At 38.5% G+C, this 25,091-nt stretch overlaps 1 protein-coding gene across 25 annotated transcripts in view; it reads right to left on the reverse strand.

Moving 5' to 3' along the window:
* LOC143716740 (uncharacterized) overlaps positions 1 to 25,091 on the reverse strand; it is a 70,258-nt gene that overhangs the window by 43,262 nt on the left and 1,905 nt on the right. For 5 of the 25 annotated variants that reach the window (XM_077209113.1, XM_077209118.1, XM_077209121.1 and 2 more), the window contains exons 1-5: positions 22,007 to 22,504; positions 18,025 to 18,111; positions 17,575 to 17,666; positions 15,005 to 15,060; positions 14,573 to 14,716 (exon numbers count right to left, since the gene is read on the reverse strand). The exons of 1 other annotated variant lie outside the window; for it this stretch is intronic. In XM_077209113.1, the coding sequence (XP_077065228.1) occupies positions 14,573 to 14,716; positions 15,005 to 15,060; positions 17,575 to 17,666; positions 18,025 to 18,111; positions 22,007 to 22,209 (582 nt within the window). In that variant the 5' untranslated portion in view covers positions 22,210 to 22,504. Of the gene's footprint in view, positions 1 to 2,080; positions 2,350 to 14,572; positions 14,717 to 14,860; positions 15,061 to 17,574; positions 17,667 to 18,024; positions 18,112 to 22,006; positions 22,516 to 25,091 lie in introns of those variants that run through there. 19 more of the 25 variants (XM_077209116.1, XM_077209123.1, XM_077209124.1 and 16 more) reach the window with 13 other exon arrangements.

Raw genomic sequence — 25,091 nt, forward strand, 5'->3', positions numbered from 1 at the left:
CATTTCTAAGACCCTAGTTTTTTGTGACAGCGCCACCTACCGAGTCGGAGAACCGCAGCCCCAGGAACGCATTTCCAGGACCCTAGTTTTGGAGGACCGAAAAAAGTGCCAGCAATGTAATATTTCCACCCAGTTTTAACTACATTAGAGTGTTTTTTTTTCTTTCAAGTTTTATTACACCCAAATACTACTTTCTTTATTGCAATTAAACCAGGTTCCTAGGAATGTTGAGAAATTATTGGGTCTAAGTAGCATATAATAACTCAAGTAAAATAAACAAGGAATCATTTTATAGTCTTTTCAGTCACTATGGACCACATTTTCAAGTACAGAGGGAAGACAAGGATGACTCTGGGGGTAGATTTAAGATTTTGTATTTTACAAAATAATATAAAACACCTGAACTTGAACACACAAAATATTTTACAAAATAATATATAACTGAAATTGAACACACAAAATATTTTACAAAATAATATATAAAAACTGAAATTGAACACACAAAATATTTTACAAAATAATATATACCCACTGAACTTGAACACACAAAAAAACAAATTTGATCATGACCTGAACCACATAGACAGAACTTCAATGGATGGACAAACACATGGACAACATCATCACTGACTCCTAAGAGAGAGAAAGAGAAGTGATTTAAATAAGGAACATTTAGTTGACCATGTTCTACTCTCTAATTTTAAATTTCATATTTAAAAGATCTTAGTTACCACAGAGTAATGATAATGATAAAAATAATGATATCAATCTCCATACCAATTAATTTTCATAATACAATGATTGCATACTGTTCAAAGATTTGAAAAAAAAAATGATTTTGATGTTCGCGGAACAAAGGTTCTAGAAACACTCATGTCGTTTCTTGAAAAACATTTTTAAGTTAATTTCATATAAATAAATAGACATAAATTTGGCCTAAGCCTAGTGCTTAACCAATTTATTTATTTATCTTTTGTCATACTATTGCCTACCCTGAGCTGTGTCCTTGATAGCACTTCATATAGAGTACAGTATACAGTAAATGACACAATCTAACACGTGGGATTTCAATTATTATAATGGCCTCTGGGATATGTCTGACTATTAAAATGTCATATGTCTCAACCAACTTTATAAAACCATGTCAAAATGAAGAGACGTACACATAACATGTATTGTGGGTAACGTTAAACAGGCTGACTGTGAGCAGGTGACAGTGAAAACATTAAGATTATTTTAACTGAATTAAAATGGAAAAACAATGAGTAATAAACAAGCTTTCAGAACAAACATGCTACAGTTTATTATGCTGTAAATAAGTCAACACAGGCTTATCATGCAACAGTTCCGTTAAATGAACGTGCTAACAATTCATTTTCCAGCATTAGAGGCTAATATATGATGGCTATGCATTCAAGACTGTTTAGCAAATCACCAGCACGTTGGCAACGTTAACTTTCCAATGAAATGCATCAAAAAAATGTTTAAAGTTAAACAAATAAAAATTGATTCGCATTTGATACTCACACTCTGAATGTCATTCATCTTCGCTGGTCCTCTAATTCGATAGGTGGCGTTGTCACTAAAAACCTAGGGTCCTAGAAATGCGGTCCTAGAAGTGGGGTCCTGAAAATGCAGCCTCCGTTTCTGCAGGCAGATGCTACTCGGGACAGCAGAGAGTAACCAGTCAAGCAACGAGATTTCGTTTCAAAGATAAAATAAGAAATTATATTTACGTATTATTCAGTAAAACTATATGTTATTGCGAATATTATAGTTACTTGTTAATCATCATCTTTTAATCGCTGACTTAAGCTAGTTTTTTATTGTTAGCTAGTAGGCTACAAGGTAAGAGTAGTGAATCAGCTAAATTAGCTAACAGTAAATAGCTACGCTGTTCAAGGAGTTTAGTTTGACAGCGAGATAGCGTTAGCAGACGTATTCTCTAAGTTACACTTTATTTATGCAAATTCTGAAAGTAAGCATTATTGGTCACTTGATGCCCATTTTGTAGCTAAAGAAACCAAAGAACAGTTTTCACTTAATGTTACATTGCTAAAGTTGTAGCCTACTAACTTACCTGTCCAGCAGAAAACAGGCAACTTCACTGTCGTATTTAAATTTTTTTTCCTGCATCAGCATCTTCCATCTGGAAAAAGCCACACCGATGTTAATGCGGGATTTCTGCCGTCGTCTGTCCCGGCTTCGTCTGGCTGCTTCATGTTTTCTGTTCTTTGTCGACGAAGATAGACACTCTTGTGCAAAATAATAAGCGTGGTCCTCCATTTGTTTAAATTTCGTTTCTACTACTTCTTTGTGCGTGTTCAATGTAGTGAAGGTGCAATTTGCCACTAAAACACCAACAAAGAAGTAGAAAAACAACAGAGTGACGAAACGCACTCTGTAGAGAAGTTTGTCTGTTTAGGGCTACTGTAGAAAAATGGCTACTTAACATGTAAAGGGACCCACGGCGTATAGATAGAAGATCCTGATAAGATTTAAGGAAATTTACAATTTCTACAGTAACTGTATTCATCCTAATTCACACACAGATGCCGATGCTTTCATTGATCTCATTAAAGATTGGATCCCCAAAGTAGATGAGAGTTTTAAAATGTATGTGATGCAGATATTAGTATGGTTGAAGTGGAAAAAGCCATGAAATGTTTATCATTAAATCACCCGGTTCAGATGGATAACCAAGTAATTTATATAGTCATTTTTAGAAGTATATTAAATACCTTATTTATCATGTTTAAAGAAATATATGAATCCCGCATTCATTCAACTATTATGTAACAAGAGATTATCATTCTCATCCCCAAACCTGGGAAAAATCCTAAATTAATAGACAACCTTAGACCCATAACTCTGCTTAATAATGGCTATACAATTTGAACTCATATTTATGCAAACAGATTAAATGTAATTTCACAGATTATTTCAGAGAGAGAGACAATTAGCTGATGACAACCATATTCATGAAAAATATTGACCAAGTTCCAAATATTCTCCAATCTATAGGCTAGAGCTTTTCTAGGGTGTCTGGCTTAAAATTAAATCTGAAAAAAAGTGAATTATTTACAATTCATAGCTTTACTCGGTCAACTTTTTACAATATTATATAGATATATAGATTCGGTTATACCTATACACATTACACAGGATAATACCTCTCTTAATTACCTCAACAAATCTTTATGAAACTAGGAGGCGTCAATCTTCTCCTTAGATGTGATTATGACCTTAAAAACTCTTAAAAGTTATCATTGTTCCATCAACAGGTTTTACTTTCTGGAAAATGATCTATACGCATAATTTCAGTCCCCACAGCATCCCTTTGTGGAATTATATATATGTGGTATTTAGGAATAATTCTTTTTACGAAAATTGGTGGGAGAAAGGAATATGGTGTGTGATGCATACACACTCACCTAAAGGATTATTAGGAACACCATACTAATACTGTGTTTGACCCCCTATCACCTTCAGAACTGCCTTAATTCTACGTGACATTGATTCAACAAGGTGCTGAAAGCATTCTTTAGAAATTTTGGCCCATATTGATATGATAGCATCTTGCAGTTGATGGAGATTTGTGGGATACACATCCAGGGCACGAAGCTCCCGTTCAACCACATCCCAAAGATGCTCTATTGGGTTGAGATCTGGTGACTGTGGGGGCCATTTTAGTACAGTGAACTCATTGTCATGTTCAAGAAACCAATTTGAAATGATTCGAGCTTTGTGACATGGTGCATTATCCTGCTGGAAGTAGCCATCAGCGGATGGGTACATGGTGGCCATAAAGGGATGGACATGGTCAGAAACAATGCTCAGGTAGGCCGTGGCATTTAAACAATGCCCAATTCGCTCTAAGGGGCCTAAAGTGTGCCAAGAAAACATCCCCCACACCATTACACCAGCACCACCAGCCTGCACAGTGGTAACAAGGCATGATGGATCCATGTTCTCATTCTGTTTACGCCAAATTCTGACTCTACCATCTGAATGTCTGAACAGAAGTCGAGACTCATCAGACCAGGCAACATTTTTCCAGTCTTCAACTGTCTAATTTTGGTGAGCTCTTGCAAATTGTAGCCTCTTTTTCCTATTTGTAGTGGAGATGAGTGGTACCAGGTGGGGTCTTCTGCTGTTGTAGCCCATCCGCCTCAAGGTTGTGCGTGTTGTGGCTTCACAGATGCTTTGCTGCATACTTCGATTGTAACGAGTGGTTATTTCAGACAAAGTTGCTCTTCTATCAGCTTGAATCAGTCGGCCCATTCTCCTCTGACCTCTAGCATCAGAAAGGCATTTTCGCCCACAGGACTGCCGCATACTGGATGTTTTTCCCTTTTCACACCATTCTTTGTAAACCCTAGAAATGGTTGTGCGTGTAAATCCCAGTAACTGAGCAGATTGTGAAATACTCAGGCCGGCCAATCTGGCACCAACAACCATGCCACGCTCAAAATTGCTTAAATCACCTTTCTTTCCCATTCTGACATTCAGTTTGGAGTTCAGGAGATTGTCTTGACCAGGACCACACCCCTAAATGCATTAAAGCAACTGCCATGTGATTGGTTGATTAGATAATTGCATTAGTGAGAAATTAAATATTAAAATTCCTAATAATCCTTTAGGTGAGTGTATATTAGATAATAACCGAGTTATGTCTTTTGAAACTTTGTTCAAATTTTAATTTATTCAACAGAAAACAGTATGATAAAAAGGAACCCCACAAATCTATAATTTTAGATGTTTTTCAATTTATCTCAAAAGTAATATAACCGGTCTTCCTAAATTTCCAATATTTTTCCAGTTTTGAAGTTAAGATTTTAAGGACAAAATATCTTACATTTCCAGTTGCACCAAAAGCAAAGGGAGTGTCATCTCGTGAAATTTTAAGATTTTCTATTTGGTCTTGATGTTAAGAGTTGCACCTTTTGTGTTGATCAGATTGAAACAACAGAACATCCGTTTTACGATTGTAAATTTGCCTGGGCCTTTTGGGAAGATTTGCATTACTGGTTATTTCTTAAATTTTAAGATTTGCCCGTGTTAACAAACTTTAACAAACTTGCTGAAAACCCCTAGTCTTTTATTTATTTATTTATTTTTTACTCAAATTTATTTTTATTTTACTTTATTTATTTATATGTTCTTCATCTTATGCTATGATGCTTGACTTGTTGTCGGATTAAGACATTTCATATTTTGTTCCAGGCCATTATGTTTGTTTATATTGTTCAATAAAGTTCTTAAAAAAAATAATAAACAAAAGTGTACGTAGATAGAAATGGCTCATTCTAAAAATATAATGGTTCATTTTGTAAGGTCTTTATACACCACTCAAAACATAGTTATGTATATTATAATGCATTTATGACAATAGATCATCAATTTTACACACTGCACCTTTAATTGGGATGCAACTACTGGGTGCTTCTCAAATGAAATTCTGCATCCTAGACCAGTCCTTCTGAGGCTTCTTAGGCTAGACTCGTCCTCAGCATAGAATGAGATGGTTTAGTTTGGTTTATGTCACAAATGTTCCAGCTCCCACGGTTACGGCACGAAAATACTATTAAAACTGAATTTTGGAAATAATATAAAAATTTATATTACTGGCTTTTAATTAATGTAAAACAGTGATGAACAACCATCTGTGGTCTCCCAGTGGCTTACATTGTTGGCAGTTTAGTGTTAAGTGATTCACCAAGGACGTCGTTAGGCTTATTTTAGGGGGGCTGAAGCTATCCCAAAATGTTCCTAAGCCCCCCTAAATGATAATAAGAACAACAATAACAATTCGATTTATCAATAACCTCATTGGAATGAGTATCCTCATTCATATTTAAGATTAGATGCAACAAATGATATATATCTAGCAACAAAAAATAGCCGAAAAGTCAGAAGCTGGACAGAAGTACAAAGAGTCAGTGCGGTGCACCATCTGGATAACACAACATCTCGTTGCATTGGTGTGAACTGTGGCAGCTTTCAGAGCATTGCAGACCGGAGCGCTGCAAGTAACTGGAGGATTCATCTCGTCTCGTTGTTACTCTAGTTTGGTCTGAAGTTGAACTTGCTATGCACCCTCCCGCCCCCACACACACACCGATACACACGCTTATAGTGAAAGGAAGATTGGTAAGTGTCGTGATACAGAGTGGAATTGTAAGTTGTTTTTAATTACCTGCTTACCTTTAGCAACGTTTTCTTGAGGTAAAGGAAAGAGGATTTCAGAATATTTTGGTTTGCTATGGAAAACTGTAGTCTAGCTAGAGTGAACAAGCAAAATACAAGAAATGGTTAACAAGCAAGCTAATTACAACTCTTTATTCTTTGCCAATAACATAACCTATCTCTATAGTAGGCATATTCTAAAACAATATCAATCCCCATAGAATGTTGTTGTCACTGAACACTAAATGTCATAGGGTCCCTGTTAAAGCTATTACCGTTGTATCCTTCAATTCATTGAGTTTCTTGACTGGTTGTTGACATAAGTGTAGCTCTAGATGTGAGTGCAAAGATTTTGCAAAAGCAAGTTACAAATACCCTGGGGGCTAAGCCCCCCCGTCTTCCAATCCTAGTGACGTCCCTGATTTACACCAAAACAAAATATGTATGCCTTGTCTTACATTTCATAATGAACTTAGACAAGCTCAACGCCGATTCGTTTTTTCATGTTTTTCAGTTCCCTTTCGTGAACTGGAATGTGTGCAATGGATAGAGGGTGATTGAAGGACGTGAAGGATACACTTGATATATCCTTCAAAATTAGCTGAATAAAGTACGCAAAAGGTGGCGGCCTTCCGCGGCGCTTGATGACGTGGCAGCCGAGATATGTGGCCTTACTAGCCTTAGAAGAAAGCAACCTTCTGATATTGTGGCACCCACTGAAAGCAGAAAGTCGGACTCTATAGCAGCTTGGTGGACTCCATGGGCTTGGTGTCTGAGGATGAGACTACAGGCCGGCAGTCTCAGACTGGAAGTTAGGGTAGAGCTTTCAATTGCCTAAAACACCCTCACCACTAACCATAACTTAAATAAACTCCACCCAAGCAAATGCCTAACCCCAACCCACCACTAATCCTTTCCTTAATGAAGCTACAATTTCCTCCCAAACTTCCAGTCTGAGACTGCTGGCCAGGTGCGGCTATATATATATATATATATTAAACAATAGATAAATAAATATGGACAATTAAACAAAGATACACATTATACAGGCCTACACAGTGCTTTAATTTCAGGAAGGTCTACTAACATTACTATTCATGTATGGTCTAAAAATAATTATAATAAAGTAATCAAAAGTAAAATAGCACTGCAAAGTTTATCATAGATAGATTTATGCTTATTAAAGCTAAAGTTATTCATTCAAGAGCTGTGATTGATTTTCTCTTTGCCTTTTGTTGTTTGATTTGCAGTAATGGCGCAATCGTCAGCATGTTTTTTAAACTGCTTCCCCTTTAAGAACAAGTCTACTGATGCACCATATTTTCTCCCAACTATTTCCATAACTACGTCCATTTTAGACATAAACTGTTTAAGTGAATCTCCAAGCCGGTCATTTTTACATATTTTTGTGTACATTTGATTGTTTAGACGCGCACATGAAGCCCAAAGTATAATTTGCTTGTCTCATTGCGGTCTGTTTCGGAGCCAGCGCCGCATTGGGAACAGCATCTCTTGCGCAGATTTTTGTGCTTTTAATAGCTCTTTTTATTATTAAAAGCGTCCCGCAATTTAGCAACAGTAGAGACTGCATTTTACAACAATCACCAATCGTGCTGATTCTGTCTTAAAGTTTGAGTTTTAAGGAGAAATGACAGCATAGGCTACTGCTGCGATGGGAAGGAAGTTGCACTAGACAGAATGCGGCTATAATTTTACATGTTGGAAGCTCAATGTTATCCTGCTAGGTGGCTGCAAACTGCGGAATGGATTTCCTGAGCGGGGGTATCTGTGTCTCGTTGAGCCGCGCCTCCGTTCAGGAAATCCATTCCACAGTTTGCAGCCAGCTAGCAGACAAGCCGGCGGGAATCACTTTTGGAGTCATTTCAGCAGACAACATTAAAGCGCAGACATGGCTCATGGATATCGGATATCTCCGCAGGTTGGATCGGGAAAATCCGATACGTGAATTACGCTGGTATCGGTCCCGATACCGATACTGGATCGGATCGGCCCCATCCCTAATTTTAAGTGTTCATTCCTTTTAATTTTGATGATTATAACTGACACCTAATGAAAACCCCAAAATCAGTATCTCGGAAAATTAAAATATTGTGAAAAGGTTCAATATTGAAGACACCTGGTGCCTGCCACGAAACACACACGGAACGATAGATCCAGTTGCCGCATTTAATGAAGTGTAATCCAAATCGTAGTCATTCAGACAAGGTCAAAGTCCATATATCAATCCAAAATACAAAACAACAATAAACAAAACAAGAAGCAGACTAGAAGGACAGACCTCAGAAGTGTGGTGACAATTAGTGATGACTACGTGACAAGGACTAAAACAGACAGGGTATTTATTCACAGAAACTAAACAATGTAATAAGAAACAGCTGCGTGCAATGATGAGTAATGAGGACAGACAAAGGATCGTGGGAAATGCAGTTCCAGAATGAACGGTGACAGTAAGGGAGAGAGAGCTCTAGTGGAACACCCGGGGAAACAAAAACCAGACACTGTGACAGTGCCACACTCTAATCAGCTAATTAACTCGAAACACATGCAAAGGCCTTTAAATGGTCTCTCAGTCTAGTTCTGTAGGCTACGCAATCATGGGGAAGACAGCTGACTGGACAGCCGTCCAAAAGACGACCATTGACATCTTGCACAAGGGGGGCAAGACACAAAAGGTCATTGCTAAAGAGGCTGGCTGTTCACAGAGCTCTGTGTCCAAGCACATTAACAGAGAGGCGAAGGGAAGGAAAAGATGTGGTAAAAAAAAGTGTACAAGCAATAGGGATAACCGCACCCTGGAGAGGATTGTGAAACAAAACCCATTCAAAAATTAGGGGTGTCGAAATTAATCGTTTCTACGATGCATCGCGATGAGGACAGTTTACGGTTATAGCTTCAGTAATAGACCATAACCGGTTATAATGTACTGACGCTTTTCTGACGTCATTTGTCACGTATGTGCTTTGTCGTAATACCATACACTGGCAGAGGGAGGCGAGATGTGTGCGCTTAATTAAAAATGCTCCAGCTACTTTAAAAGCCTACATCTGGACACATTTCAGCTTTTATGAACAACCTGGTAAGCACGACCTGGAGAAGACACGCGCTGTGTGCGCTCATGTCACGCACAAATAGAATAGGCAGGAGGTAATAGCTATATTAACTTGATAAACAATATAGCCATGTTCATGAGCTGTTACGCCTGGCAGAGGCGGACTGCTTTAGAGTAAGAGAATGAGCTTCAACGTCACCCGAATCCGCAGCCAAAACAAATAATCCACCCGCCTCAATATTGTTCTCTGATTTAAGTATTCGCTGCCAGCCGATGGTGAAATTACAATTATTCTGTGTTGTTACGGGTGATTATAAATGATCGTCATCTTCAACAGTGAACTCTCGACGGTTGATGCGCGCGACTCTAATGGTTACATATACACTGATGAATGAGCGCTGCTTTTAAATAAACATTTCTTTAAAACAAAATTGATTTGATAAAATTTTATTTTCTTAATGGCATAAACATGCCTTTGAAATTCAAACTGGAATGTCACTGTTTCTGTCACTGCGACTTCCCGAACACACACGCACGGATCACTTTTAAAGTAAATTTGAAAATTGAGGATGCGGTGCATCGAAATGCATTGTGATACCGAATTGAACTGAATCGATGACATGATAATCGTAACCGAACCGTGAGACCAGTTTAGGTTCACAGCCCTATCAAAAATGTGGTGGAGATTCACAAAGAGTGGACTGCAGCTCGAGTCAGTGCTTCAAGAATCACCACGCACAGACGTATGCAAGACATGGGTTTCAGCTGTCGCATTCCTTGTGTCAAGCCACTCTTGAACAAGACACAGCGTCAGAAACGTCTCGCCTGGGCTAAAGACAAAAAGGACTGGACTGCTGCTGAGTGGTCCAAAGTTATGTTCTCTGATGAAAGTAAATTGTGCATTTCCTTTGGAAATCAAGGTCCCAGAGTCTGGAGGAAGAGAGGAGAGGCATAGAATCCACATTACTTGAAGTCCAGTGTAAAGTTTCCACAGTCAGTGATGGTTGGTACACTGTGTTTTCTGAGGTCCAAGGTCAACACAGCGGTCTAGCAGGAAGTTTTAGAGCACTTCTTGCTTCCTGCTGCTGACCAACTTTATGAAGATGCAGATTTCATTTTCCAACAGGACTTGGCACCTGCACACAGTGCCAAAGCTACCAGTACCTGGTTTAAGGACCATGGTATCCCTGTTCTTAATTGGCCAGCAAACTCACCTGACCGCAACCCTATAGAAAATCTATGGGGTATTGTGAAGAGGATGATGCGATACGCCAAACCCAACAATGCAGAAGAGCTGACGGCCACTATCAGAGCAACCTGGGCTCTCATAACACCTGAGCAGTGCCACAGACTGATCGACTCCATGCCACGCCGCATTGCTGCAGTAATTCAGGGAAAAGGAGCCCAAACTAAGTACTGAGCGATGTACATGCTCATGCTTTTCATGTTCATACTTTTCAATTGGCCAACATTTCTAAAAATCCTTTTTTATTGGTCTTAAGTAATATTCTAATTTTCGGAGATACTGAATTTGGGATTTTCATTAGTTGTCAGTTTTAATCATCACAATTAAATGAAATAAACATTTGAAATATATCAGTCTGTGTGTAATGAATGAATATATTATCCAAATTTCACTTTTTAAATGGAATTACTGAAATAAATCAACTTTTTGATGATATTCTAATTATATGACCAGCACCTGTATACTGGATGAGAACAAAACTTGAACTGAATTGAGCTGGATGATATCTGCAGAGCTGTTTTAGAGCCGATTTGACTTCATAACATAAAAAGAACTAATTACTCGTGTTCAAACATTTGCTCATTCTTCATAGCATCTAAACTTAAGAACAAGTTCTATTACTCCCAAAGTGCAAAATTCCCCGTAGCCATTGCCTGAAAAAATAAATTATGCAAACAAATTGTTAAAAAAAACACTACTTATATTAACAACATTCCCTAGGAATTCTAATTAAAAGTTATTTGTATCACATTTTTTTATTATATAATAGTTGTTGGAAATTATTATTAGAAGATATAATATTTTTGCAGAACATGTTCCCCTAAATATAAAGTACTGTGAAAATGTCTTAGACACGTTAGTATTTTCACCAAAAAAAAAAAAAGGTTAAGCCAGTTATTTATAGAATTTGCTGTAGTGTCTGTAGGAAATATCAGTTTACATTTCCTATTAGATTTGCTATCAATTGTAACAATCCAGTGAGATTTTTGTATGCACAATGAGTCTGACAGCAGCCGGTTTCCTCTTGGCTTCCATCTTGGAGACGTTGCTGCAGTTCTTCTGGATTTAATCTGTCTCAGTTCTTTGTGTTTCTTCATGTAATCACAGACAGACTCAATGATGGTGAGATCAGATCTCTGTGTGGAGCAGACCGGTTGTTGTTAGACTCCTTGTGCATACAAAAATCTCACTGGATTATTACAATTAATGGCAAAAAGAATGTTTGGAAATCTAAACTGATATTTCCTACTGATAAATAACTGGATTAAAACCGTTTTTTTTTTTTCACAGTACTGTTCATCAATTAAAATAAAAAAAAAGACAGTGTGCAAGGCTGAGAACCCATGTGCAAAGTTTAATTGATTTACTGTGTATGTTAAATTGTGATATCTCTTCCAAACAAAAAAAAAATCTAGACTAACCAGCAATTGGATGCAACAACTTTTAAATCAAATGTACAGTAGTTTGTATATAAAATTAAAACATTATCAACATCTTTATGTTACACTGGACATGAACTGTCAGCATCACTTGCAGTGAGGCACAGCCCTGCACTCAAGAAGTGCTCTTGTTTACACGCCGCTTCGGTGTAGAAGGATTGTTTCCGGAGTCCTTGAGAGCCCGTTTGTGGGATTTTATGAGTGTGTTAATGTTTTTTAGCTTTTGCCTCAGTTGTCTTGAAATATGATTCCTTGAATGTCGTGTGAGGTGAGCGATTGGACGACTTGTTCGGTTTAAAAACTTCAGGAAGGCCAATACATCCAGTAAATAGTGTCTGACATTCATGTTACCGTTCTGAAGGGTCACCACCCACCTTAAAATAAGGTTGACAAGTTTAACATTTTAAATGACCATTTCATTTTTTTGTTTCCTTTTACTGTGCTTATAAATATGGACATTAGAGATGATACTATTGAGATAAGATGATAATTAAAGATGTCAATTGAAAGGTTAATGCTAATTTTGTGCTCATTTTAAATATAAACAAGTTAGTCTAGTCCTGTTCTTGGACATTGTGTTTAGATTTTTACATAAAGAACATTCAGTCACAATCATAAATCTATAAAATGCTAATCTTTAAACAAATTCTAAATGACTTCAGTACTCACTCATTAATACGCTCCATATTGTCCAAAAAGAGTAATGTTTTGATTGGAGGATATCCTTTTGTCATGTGGAGAATGAAATCTCTCACATGATTGACCTTCCGTGTTGTGTTTTCGCTCGCCTTGCATAATGGATTTTTACCCAAGCAATTCTTGTGGAAGCCTTTGAGAAGTTTCTCTGCATAAAAGGTAAAAACACAAAGTGTTCATTAACACTCCCTATAACAGCAATGTAAAATGCTTTAATACTTACAATTAAAATGATTGAATCTGTGATTTTATAATTCTGGCTAATATTAATGAGCCAATTAAGAATAAAAATTAAAATGATGTATGCCCAAAAAAGACAAAATGACCAATTTTAAATTAAAATTATTTAATTTAATAAAAATTAGTCACACTTGCTTTCTAAGCGCATAATTAAAATGCTTGCATAGATAAAGTTGTTCTTACCATAATCAAGATCACAATGTGGAGAGCAGACTGAGTGCTGGGAGACTTTTGTACAAATAATGGCTCGAATTCGGTTTTGAAGAACTGCAATCTGTATTTGGAGTTCTTCTCTGACTTTAGCAAGAATTAGACAGTTTTCACATTGACCCTTCATGGTCAGTTCAGAAACTGTGCTGACAAGTTGAGTGGTGGTAGAAGACACTTGATTTGTCTGCATGTGGGTGGTCTGGTTTGAGATGCTATTAGAACAGACTTTTATGTGACCCTTCCTGTCCATGCTCTGTTCCTCAATGGCCTCTTCAGTCTTTAAATCTCCACTTTTGAGAGTTTGTACAGGATGCTCTGAAGGTAACAATTCCACTGTAGAACAATTGGGACCAATACATTTTTAATATATACACGCATATACATTTTTAATATATAGTAAATTTCATAATAATGTACATTATAATGTTATAATTATAATGCCTAAGGGTGCTATTTACACTAGCACTTTTGGTGCGCACCAGGGTTCGATTGATAGAGTTTGGATCAATTTAATTTGTATGATGTGAACACTGCTATTCGAACTCGGATGCGGACTGTACCTGAGCCTGCTGATATGAACACAATCACACTAAAAGTGAACCACTATTGATACCGTATGATTAGATAAAACTGTGGGTTTGTCTGTATTCTTACTCACTTTCAGGACAAGCATCACTGACGCACTGTAAGCAGAGAGAATGTATATCTCATATCATTCACTCCCTCGTTTTAAAAAAAATTTGCAGTATGACGCTTTGAAAACAAAACCAAAGTTCCAAAAACTAATTAAGGTTGCATTTACAATGGCACAAAAAATCTGATTTTTACCCACATTGACACAGATCAGAATTTGTTAAACACGTGTAAAAACAAAAATACCGACGAGATCCTATTTATTCTCATCCGATCTGAACCACTTCCAAATGAGGTTTTAAATCGGAGACGTATCCGATTTCTGGACATACGACCTACGTCTAAACACGAATATCCGATTCACAAGTTTTCAACTGGTCAAAATACCATAACAAGCAGGCTATGCACATACAATGAGCACATATAGCCCAGCACATAGCATAGTTCTGGATGTTTGATAAGTTTCATCGCGAAATAAACATCATAAAAGCGGACAAATCAGGTTGTGAACATATTCCTATTGCTTTAGGTTCGGTGTTAAAATGCCAATGTGAACGCTAAACGGACCAGGACTAAATGTTTGTTTTTTTTGTTCCAGACAAATCAAACCAAGAGAACACACCCTAAATGTCATAAAATGATCCAATAAGTGTTTCATATCAGCATAATAACATTAAATTCATATAACAATATTACAGATTACTTGCCCTTTCCACAGTAACGATCAGTTTCTTCTTTTAGTATGTTGAAAGTAAGTTGAACTTGGTGAATAGCATCTATACCCCCAGACATCTCTGGATCTTGCTGCATGCACCAAAACTCTGACTCGTCTGGGTCTTCCTGCTTCACCTGTACTGGGACGTCCTGCTTCACCTGTACTGGGACTTCCTGCTTCACCTGTACTGGGACGTCCTGCTTCACCTGTACTGGGACGTCCTGCTTCACCTGTACTGGGACGTCCTGCTTCACCTGTACTGGGACGTCCTGCTTCACCTTTACTGGGTCTTCCTGCTTCACCTGTACTGGGACGTCCTGCTTCACCTGTACTGGGTCTTCCTGCTTCACCTGTACTGGGACGTCCTGCTTCACCTGTACCGGGACTTCCTCCTTCACCTGTACCGGGACGTCCTGCTTCACCTGTACAGGGACTTCCTGCTTCACCTGTACAGGGACTTCCTGCTTCACCTGTACAGGGACTTCCTGCTTCACCTGTACAGGGACTTCCTGCTTCACCTGTACAGGGACTTCCTGCTTCACCTGTACAGGGACTTCCTGCTTCACCTGTACAGGGACTTCCTGCTTCACTTGTATGATGTCCACACTGAAAGAGGACAAATCTGGGAGTGGAAAGAGAGATGTGTTAAGATTCTCATTAAAGTTAATTGATAAATTATTCATTCACTGTATAAAACCTATCATCTTCTCAGCCATTAAGGCCACGTCCACACGAAGCCAGAGCTTTCCCTATCCGATCTTTTTTTTCCTCGTTCTAAAAAAAATTCCGTAAACACGGCGCCGTCTCAAGAAATATCTGCGTACACACGAAACCACTGAAACCGACTCAACCCGATGTAGTATACATGCCACACCAGTATGAGGCTCTGTAATTCTGACACAGATACACTAAAAACAGAGAAGAAGACCTGCGCATAAACCTTTCGCGCTGTATAGCCTACAATAATATACAGTAGCCTATGTAATATTAGGCACAGTAGCTTATTTTCTTTTTACCAAGAACTTTATTGAACAATATGAAAAACCATAAATGGCCTGGTACAAAATAGGGATGAGTCACGATATTCGATTAGTTAGCTAAAGCAGACGCATAAAGCTTGCCACAAAGAACCGGCAAATAGCCTAATCATTATGAATGTGTCAAATATAGCAACGAGACATTTTAATTGTTTATTAATAAACTAGTGTTTTCTGTGACGATGCTGACTCGCCACCTTCGCACTGTTGTGAAGGTGCCTGTAGAGGGAAATGCGCACTTCATACGGATTATTAGTGTTGTCTGTTTCTTTTTGTTTTGAATTGTTTTGTTTGAAAGTAGACATTTCAAGCTTAGATATATTTCTGAGTTTCTGTTCATTTATGAGACAAGCTCAAGCTCACGTATGCAAGTTATATCGCGTCGGCGCCTCCATGTCCAGATTATAGGCTATTGTCTGCTATATGCTTCTTATTTATTAAATCCAGGAAAATGGTGGATGAAACATTGATTAAAATTAAGATACAATTTATAAAAAACGCAATTCACTTTAAACAAAGGCTTTATACAAAACAAAACTTAATGAAATAGTCAAAATGATGTGTCTCGATATTGCTTATCTTATGATTAGGCTACTCACGCTGTTCACTTTTCATATAATCAACATATGAAATGGAAAAAAATAACATAATATTTAAACATAAATATGAAACTAACTTTTCTTTTATGGCTACAACATGTGGGCCTACTACAGTACAGAGAAATGTAATGTCAGAGCGAACGCCGTGTTACCGGTGAGCATGAGGGGGCAGAGGTGCGTTTTTTTAATAATAATAAAATAATTCCCATCGATCGTCGAGGATTATATTTGCTTGAAATGCCCATCCCTACAAAATACAAAATGTCTTAATCAGACAAAATACAAGCATCATAGCATAAGAAAGAAATATAAATAAATAAAGAAGTAAAAGAAATAAATAAAATAAAAATACATGAAAGTAGGCCTAAATAATAAATAAAGAAATAAAAGAGGCTCAGTAGCTTCTGAAGCATGAACTCAAGCAAGTAGTCGCAGTTGTTGTTGCTGTTACTGATTTAGTGCGTCTGACTAGTCGACACGTGGGGTGATGACATCATCGTTTCACAAAATATACGGATTGGCCGTACACACGAAAACACAAGGGTGTCGTTTTCAGATTTATCCACCCTGGGACCCGGTTTCAAAAAATAGCGGTTTCAGTCTCCCAAAACGCCGGATCCGTCTGGACGAAACGGCGATCCGATAAAAAATGTGTACGTATACAGCAAACCGCGTCTCCGTGTGGACAGGGCCTAAGTGGCCCATACGCACTTTAAAGTTTCAGGAGTGTCAGCCTCATTTAAATAAAGGGTGCGAGTCCCCTAAATTATTATTCTGTGTGTGTACGGAACACAACTCAATACAGAAATTAAGATGATTGACCCCTCGGTAACTATAGCAGTGTTCTGGTGGCTTGTAGTTGGTATGTTATTTTAGACCACAGTAATATTACAGCAAACAAAGGCTCATCATGGTCTACAATTTTAACCGTTAACAGAATCATGTTTAGTTTATGCTTGGAAGACTGCTTTGCAGAGCGCACTCTTGAAGTGATGCCATGTTCACCTGTTAGTTTGTGCCACTTGTTTGGCTCATAAAACAATCACATTTATGGAGTTTTAAAGGGGGAAAGGGTAGGTTGCGATATTTTTATCTTGTTTTCAAAATGAAGCATTTGGATTTATTTTGGTTTATTGTGGGCTTGTTCGCTATATTTCCCAGCAAGATCTGGTAACATGAGTCAAGGCTCGTACCTCTTTCCCTGTGGTTTTCTTGCACTTAATATACAGCAGAGAGACAAGTCTCTGATACGTGTTTGTTAATAACATAATTAACTAGTTGTTCAGCTTGGTTGCATACACAGTACACAGAATTTTTGTAGATGAGGTTGTCACCACATTAATTTTTCGAGAGTTAATTAAAGAATTCTGTGTGTGTAGTAAAAGGTGAATTTGAATGCAGTGTGCACGTGGACAGTGTCTTCTGGATCAGCATTTTGCTCAATAGCAGGTGCTTGTTACGGAAATGTATATTCAGCCACAGAGAAAAATATGTACTTGCCATTTCCATCACCATCTTCTTGCACTTGCTCAAGTTTAGGTGAAACTGAGCTCCAAGGACCAAAACCCTCAGACTTCATCTCCTGTCCTTTGCTAGAACAAAAGATCACAATGCTCTCTGAAGAAACTGCTAATAGTTACATATATCCAAAATACAGAATCAGATGAAATACTGTGGGAGCAGGTGCTTTGTAACTTTGAATCATACGGTTTGCTTAGCTGATCTAAATTATGAAACATCCCTTCAGATCTCCATAAAGCCACATTTTTTGAAAAACAAACGCACACAGCCAGAGCAGAAAAACACAAATGAAAACGGTCAAACTATCATGCGAAAATCTCCCTTGCTAAAGACGCCTTACACAATACCTATAAGGATATTCATTTTAAATGAGATTAAATTATCAAGGAAGGCCATTTTCATACAAGAAAAAAAAAACATTTCACTCACCGGTCGGACAAAATAGTCGAAACAGCTGCAGGTGGTGGACTTGTGAATCCATGCACCAAAGGTGTGGATGTTGCAGTTTTCTCGTAACTTTGAAAACATAAAAAAATAGTTAATTTTACACCGTAGCTGCTGTTAGCGTTGAGCTAATTCGTAAGGTAATAAACACTTAAGCTAAATAGCTCAAACAGTAGCGAGCTCCACCAAAAACAAGTCAAACCACATATTACCACTCCCAAAGAAAAACAGCAACCATAGCGTCGGTTTTCAGACCCTTTGAGTCCCGCAGTTGTCTCCAGCGTGGAAAAGCAACACCGATGTTAACTCTAGTTTGAGCTTTTGCAAATTCCAGACGTTTTTTTTGTCATAGCAACTTCTAATACGGTTTTTCTTTTCCTACCTTTGTTTCCTGTGCCAAGTGTTGTTGGTTGAGGAGGGACTATAAAAGGTGGCTTCTGTTTATATGCCATTGTCATTCAGTGACCGTTACTGTAAGCAATGCACTTTCTATAGTCTGCATAGCCATCGACAGCCTCTTGAAACGCGCTGATGATGGCGTGTGTTGTCCGCGCGGGCTGTTGCACAGAGGTATGTAAACACATACATCTACGGACCGCAAGCAATGACTGGCTGAACATTTTATCGTCCTGAAGATTTTATTTTAAAATTTAGAAAACTTTAATAATTGATTGCTATCAGGATGTGAAGTGACTTTCAACCAGTATAACAAATGTTAATAGTTGAAAGTTATTCAACTGTCTGAAAACAAAACAAATGTGTTCACCTTGGTTAATTTGTACATAAGAGTATAAACTATCTAATTAGGCAACTCTAGCCATTTCTTCGCTGATTTTCACTTTTGTTCTTGCATGTTTTCTGAACGAGCTCCCCCTACAGCTGTGAGCAGTGTTGCATATTTCACAACACTGTCGTAAAAAACTTGCGGCCCCTCCCCCTCCTCCGTATATTTACCAAGGGAGTAATCCATCAGCCGGAAACTGAAGCCTCGCGGGAGCCGCCATTGTAGGAGAACTTCACCTGCTGTTAGCATTTCATTGACTCCCATTCATTTTGGCGTCACTTTGACAGCGAATAACTTTACATCTGAGGTGCCCAAAGACTTAATTTGTCTATTATTTATTTCTAAAGAAACACAACAATGTATAAAAGACTACCTTACTTTGTATCTTACGTTATAGCCCCATAGAAGCCGTTTTTGTAAAAATAGGCTAACAATTGCGTCATAACCACGCGACTTTGTCAAACAATAGAGACATTACCGTATAGACAGAAGGAGAAGCTCGCAGGGAATCTTTTAATGTGTATGAGGCAATCGGGGGGACATAGAGGCATAAAGTCAAGGGATAAGCCCATAGCTAGAGAGTCCATAAAAGTAACGGGACAAAATATTTCAACAACGTTTTTGAGGAATTAGTCAGAATTAGTTGAATTAGTTGATTCAGATTTGTCTTGGCACAGCTACTAGAAGATTTACAACTGTCAGACTGTCGTCAAGCTCAGTTTGAGCCTGCGCAGTCGCTCAGCCATCAGACAGGAAGTGCATTAATGGGGCTTCAGTTTTCTCAGTTGAAATCAATGGGGTCACTAGGTCCATTTCTTTTACTGTCTATGATATTGACAAGAAGTGAAAGCCGAACGTTCATTTGCAGCGCTACACTTCCGCCATTTTGGGGTGAAAGCGAATCGGCAGTCCACTAGTGTTGATGTGTCGTTTGCAAACGAGCCGCTCTATTAGGGATGGGACGATTACCGGTTTCACTATAAACCACGATAAAATGTACTGACGGTTAGTAATATCGTTTAAAATTCAATTATTATTAAAACCGTGTTTGATTATAGTGATTTTAATTACTATAAATCCTGTCCATCCAGCAACAGTCTGACGCAGCGCGCAATGTTGGGTTTTTTTTATTCGAGAAGGAATGAAGGAAGGCAGTGACCGTGCTCGGGAGATTTTTCAGCCTTTTAAGAGGACCAAATCTGAGGTGTGGTCCTATTTTGGATTTTACAAAAATCCTGAGGGAAACTTAATCGAGGATGGTCACTCGTCTGCAGAACATGCTCAAAAAAAGCCGCTGCGATAGGGGTAAACACTTCAAATCTGCCGAGCCGTCCTGTGACCATCATCACCCACTGTTGTATAGCGAACGCAAGGCAAGTTAACTTTGATCTCAATACTAAAACTGTGTCTGGGAAATAATTTGGCACAAAATGTTGTTTTGAGTTGAAATATTTTATCTCACTCACTTGAAATAAACTTGAAGCTTCCGCGAAGATAAGTTCACAGCAAGTGGCTTTGAGCCAAAACGAACAAGTTCAAACAAGACTATTAAGAGTGACATTTAAGAGATAATAATGTATATTCATTGTACACTTATTACACCGATTTTTTACCACATAATTACGGGGACATATTGAATAGAGATTAGTCTCTATTCTCTGTTAAATCCATTTTGTACAACGTATAAAACTCGTCCAGACAAGATGATCACAACAATTATTATCAAATTGTGTAAACAATCAACTCATTTTCAATGCAATCACAAATGGAGACGCGAGATGACAAGTTGTATTTGAATGAAATTAGAGAGCGCCACCGTTGTGATGTGCGCTGTGTTATGTGTTGCTATTGACGACTGTCATTATAAGGAAGGAAATGCCACAGAATAGAATGAATCTTACTTTAAAAAGTGCATAGAGCTGCTCGTTTTATTTGTTGATTCTCAAATATAAAACTTGTTGAAATGTTTTCAGTGTGATCATCAGTTCTTTTTTAACACTTTCATTTTGTTTTAACAAAACCGTGATAATATTGATAATCACGATAATTTTGATCACTATAATCGTGATATGAAATTTTCATACCGTCCCATCCCTACGCTCTATAAACCTATTCTTTGAAAAGAGCCGGGCTTCCCATCACTATCCACTAGCTTTTTGCTGTCGCTATGGCAATATCAGCTGCTTTGTAAATTATATAAAAAAATTTTAAAGTACATTAAAGATCAAATCCAAACTGAATAAAGACAACACAGAATAACGTACAATCACTAGACTAGTGATCATCAAAGCCCTTTTAACAGTTTATTTCACAGACTTAGAAGTTTTCCACTTTTTTCCCACAAAACCTTTAGTATCATTACAAATACTGAATTAATACCAACAAATACTGAATTAATACCAACATATAAAATTAAGTAAAGGACATGCTATATCACATATTTGGAATGCTGGACAATAAATATATATAACAGCAATAGAATAGCTTTACAGTCAACTGGTTTTTTTTGGGGGGGGGGGGGGTTCAGTACCATATCAATGACCGTTAAAGCAAGACTATGTAAACAAAAAAGACTATGTAAACGAAAAAAAACACAGCCACTGTCCATCATGTTTGTAGCATGATCCAGGGGATTAAAACGTACAAAATATATATTTCAGGCCTAGTGGAGTTGGTAACTAATAATAGTAGTAAATGTGTAAATTTGCATAAAATGGAAATACTCAAAGCAAGAAAAAAATACAAATGCGTATTTAATGATTGTATTATTGTTATCTGTGCTGTTGTCCAGTAACTCCAGTTGGAATTTTCAACCCAAAATTGCGGCCGCGCTACCGAAGCGCTACCCAGTGGCTGTTACCAAAAAAGCATCAGAGTTCTTCTATACTCTTTGCTCCCGTTCTACCGCTGCTCATGTGCATTTGTTATTATCGGAGAAGTTTTGAGTCCGTTTGAGTCCCACCGAAATATTGGGTCCCAGCTTAGGACCTAACAGTTTTTATAGCGGGTCTCACGTCCCGTTGAACAACACGGGGAGGCGGGGTTATGACTTATTCTACGACCAGTCACCGGAGGGCGATCGAGACGCGTTGGCTTCACTTTTCAGGGCTTGAGCGGCACGCTTGGATTGAACACATTTACTAACAAGAATAAGGAATAAACAGAAAACAAAAATGTACTTACAATTGCATTAGCAGAAACGCCAGGTCAACATCTGTTTTGCATGCTTCACTTTCCCTTAGCTCTCGCCATTCCGTGAACGCACGACCGATGTTTATTCTTGTGCGGTCCCTCGCTCGGTCAACAGCTTTCTTCCTCTCCCTCACCTCCTCCGCCGAGAACCGTATCTTTGGTCTTTTCGCTGGAACATCTGAAGAATGATCCATCGTCGCTTCTTATCGCTAGCCGACGTGGCTAACCGGTATTCAGGGGGGCGTGTGAAATGTCGAATTGCTGTAAAGCAGATCACGATTCTCGCTTCTCACGAGACTTCGTATTTCCAACCGGGACGTTAGTCCCATGTTGCAAGGTTGGTTTTCAGTCTGGGAACGCTGGAAAGAGCGGGGAAAGTAACCATTTTCACCAGAAAAGGTTATTGAACCTTCCAAATGACTTCTAAACAGTTTAAAATAGTGTAAAGTTGAAATAGTTGCCTATAGTTCCCCTTTAACGTTACTGTCGTAATACCACTCACGCTGTCTCTGCCCTCACTTTCTTCGTTGTCTTAGTCGACTCTGCCATTATTCACTTCTAAAATGCGTGCTAGTGCAGGGGTTTTCAAACTTTTTGTGTGTGTGGACCACTATTTGTAATCAAGAATTTTCACGGACCACCTCATAATACACATAATAAAATATATCTACACACAGTCCTTCCTGAATTAATCCGCACCTCTAAATAGGCTTACTAACATTAAAACTATAACTGGTCATCACATCAGTACAACAGCTTGTCAAAAGAAAGTTTACTGCACACAACGGCTGCCACATATTTAATTTATTTATTTACTCAAGCGCCCGAGGGCATAATCAGGTTCATTTAAGGGATGCAAACATGTATGGTCAAAAAAGAGAGAGGTAATCGAAGCCCTCGCCCCGCGGCAAATATCCAGATACTTACATTGCCGCCAACCCCTGCCATCCCCTGCCACCCCTATAGGCACATACAGGGGTTAAATTGGGATTTATTATGTGGGGGTGCTCTCCTCTCCCTAGGGGGGTCCGGGGGCATGAAAATAAACCATTAAATAGCACTTTCTGGAGAGTTTTGTGCAATGAAATGGAGAAATTGAGTATTACATGATATCTGAAAAACTGCAAGGTATATACTTTGCATTGTTGTAGTATCAACAGGTATTAGACATTTAGCATTTACATTACTGTTAATCAGTCATCACTTGATTACACATTTTATTACCTTGTTATGATATAGTGACCCATACAATGTGCCAAACATAATGTGCCACATGAAGAGACAGTGCAGAATATGACAGTAGCAACAGCTGAGAAGATTTGAGTCTGTGGTGACCAGGTCCACCTCACACACACTTCCTTCTCCCATTCTTTCTCTTTACTACTACTACTACACACACACACACACACACACACACACATCCTACTCTGCATCATTTCTCATCAAGATATGCACACGTCACAAAAATAAAATCAATCTATCCTTGTGTAAAGGTTGCTTGGTAGCTAAATGTAGGTCTAGCAAGTCTTATATTTCTGTAATTCACACAGATCAAAAACAAATATGCTGACTGAATAGATTGCTAGTTTATTTTGAGTAGCCAGCTAGCAGTTCTCTTGGCAGTTTGCTTATAATCCGGTGTCTGAAGTAAAATGCTCAAAACATCTCCTGAGAAAGATCACATGGTCAACCTAGTCTTGGTTATTTAATTTTGATTTAGTCTTATTTTCCTTACCTTGTCATTCAAGGCCAGGGCACTTTTTGTACATTTCTGGAACTTTTGCGCGCTTCCACATTCCGCGCAACTACGGATCTCCCAGGAACATTATATATCGCTGCGTACATTTATCCGTGTCACCTAGATGCCCGTGCGGTGCGCGATCATGGTCGGCTGACAACGATATTAAGCAGCTAACAAGAATACGACCATGTTCCGATTGTTCTCAGAGCTCCGCCGAGACAAAATAGACATGCCATTTCAAAAATCTTTCATTTATTGTCAGAAATATGTTTTCAAAAGCATCACTTTCATCAAATTTTATGTGACATAATTTCCAGTAGGCAACTGACTGCAAACGAACAGGCTTAAGCCTGTTTTATGCTTCTGCGTCGAATCGACGGCGTACCCCCTCAGACCCTTCTGCGTCGCCGCGAACCCCTCCGCCGTAGCTCGACGTGCACCTCCAAAAAATTTTAATTACGCGTCGAGGCGACGCAGACCCCAAGGGCTGTGATGCAACTCAACCTGACGCAGAACCATAAAACAGCCACGGCGCCGTAGGAGTGACGGCGCAGCTACGCCGTGGAGTTGCCTTTATGTGCCGGGGCTGAGCCCCGGAGAGCCCCGGCCCAATTTAACCACTGGGCACATATAGTAAAATGAAAATCAAATAAAGTTTTAACAAAAAAAGGTTTTATAAAAAGATAAACCTCACATATTTCAGCCTTTAAATCATTTTTATAAAAAGAATGAGTCAAAAAAAGATAAATTACTTGACATTTACATCGATGCACATTAGCTTATCTTTTATTATTAGCTAATATTAAAATTCGGTCCGATTTTCCCGTGCCGTCTGTCGTTGCTATGCGCGCTCTCCACAACTTAGTTGTGCTTAGTAGCTAATAGATTTCCACCGCCGAAAAACGCTTGCTGTAGCTCTGCTACAAGATTTATTTACGGAGAAGAGAAAAACACACGTAGTGTTTGGGTGCACGTGCATTCTCACATTCTTCATTGACTGAGCTTTCAATGTTTTAGGAAAGGATGAAGCTGATTTGTTTGTTCTTGTCACATGAACTGCGGTGCGTTTGCGGCATTATGAAAAGTTGAGGTGTTTTCATCTCGCTGCGCCTAAAAAAATGAGTGCGTCACTTCAATTATGAGCCCACTTGCCGCGCGCCTACATGAAATAATGAACTTGAGAGCGCAAAAGACACGATATGAACGGCCCCTTGATGAGCTACCTCCAATCGAGCGACGTGTTGGAGACCCCAGTAAAAGATATGCACCAAGAAGAAACACTAGCGTTTCACGCTTGCGCGCATACAGCGGTTTTGGCGTGCAGTATTCTGATTT

This window comes from Siphateles boraxobius, unplaced genomic scaffold (genome assembly GCF_051911475.1).
Source record: "Siphateles boraxobius isolate OS27281-9 unplaced genomic scaffold, OSU_SipBor_1 12, whole genome shotgun sequence".
Lineage (NCBI taxonomy): Eukaryota > Metazoa > Chordata > Actinopteri > Cypriniformes > Leuciscidae > Siphateles > Siphateles boraxobius.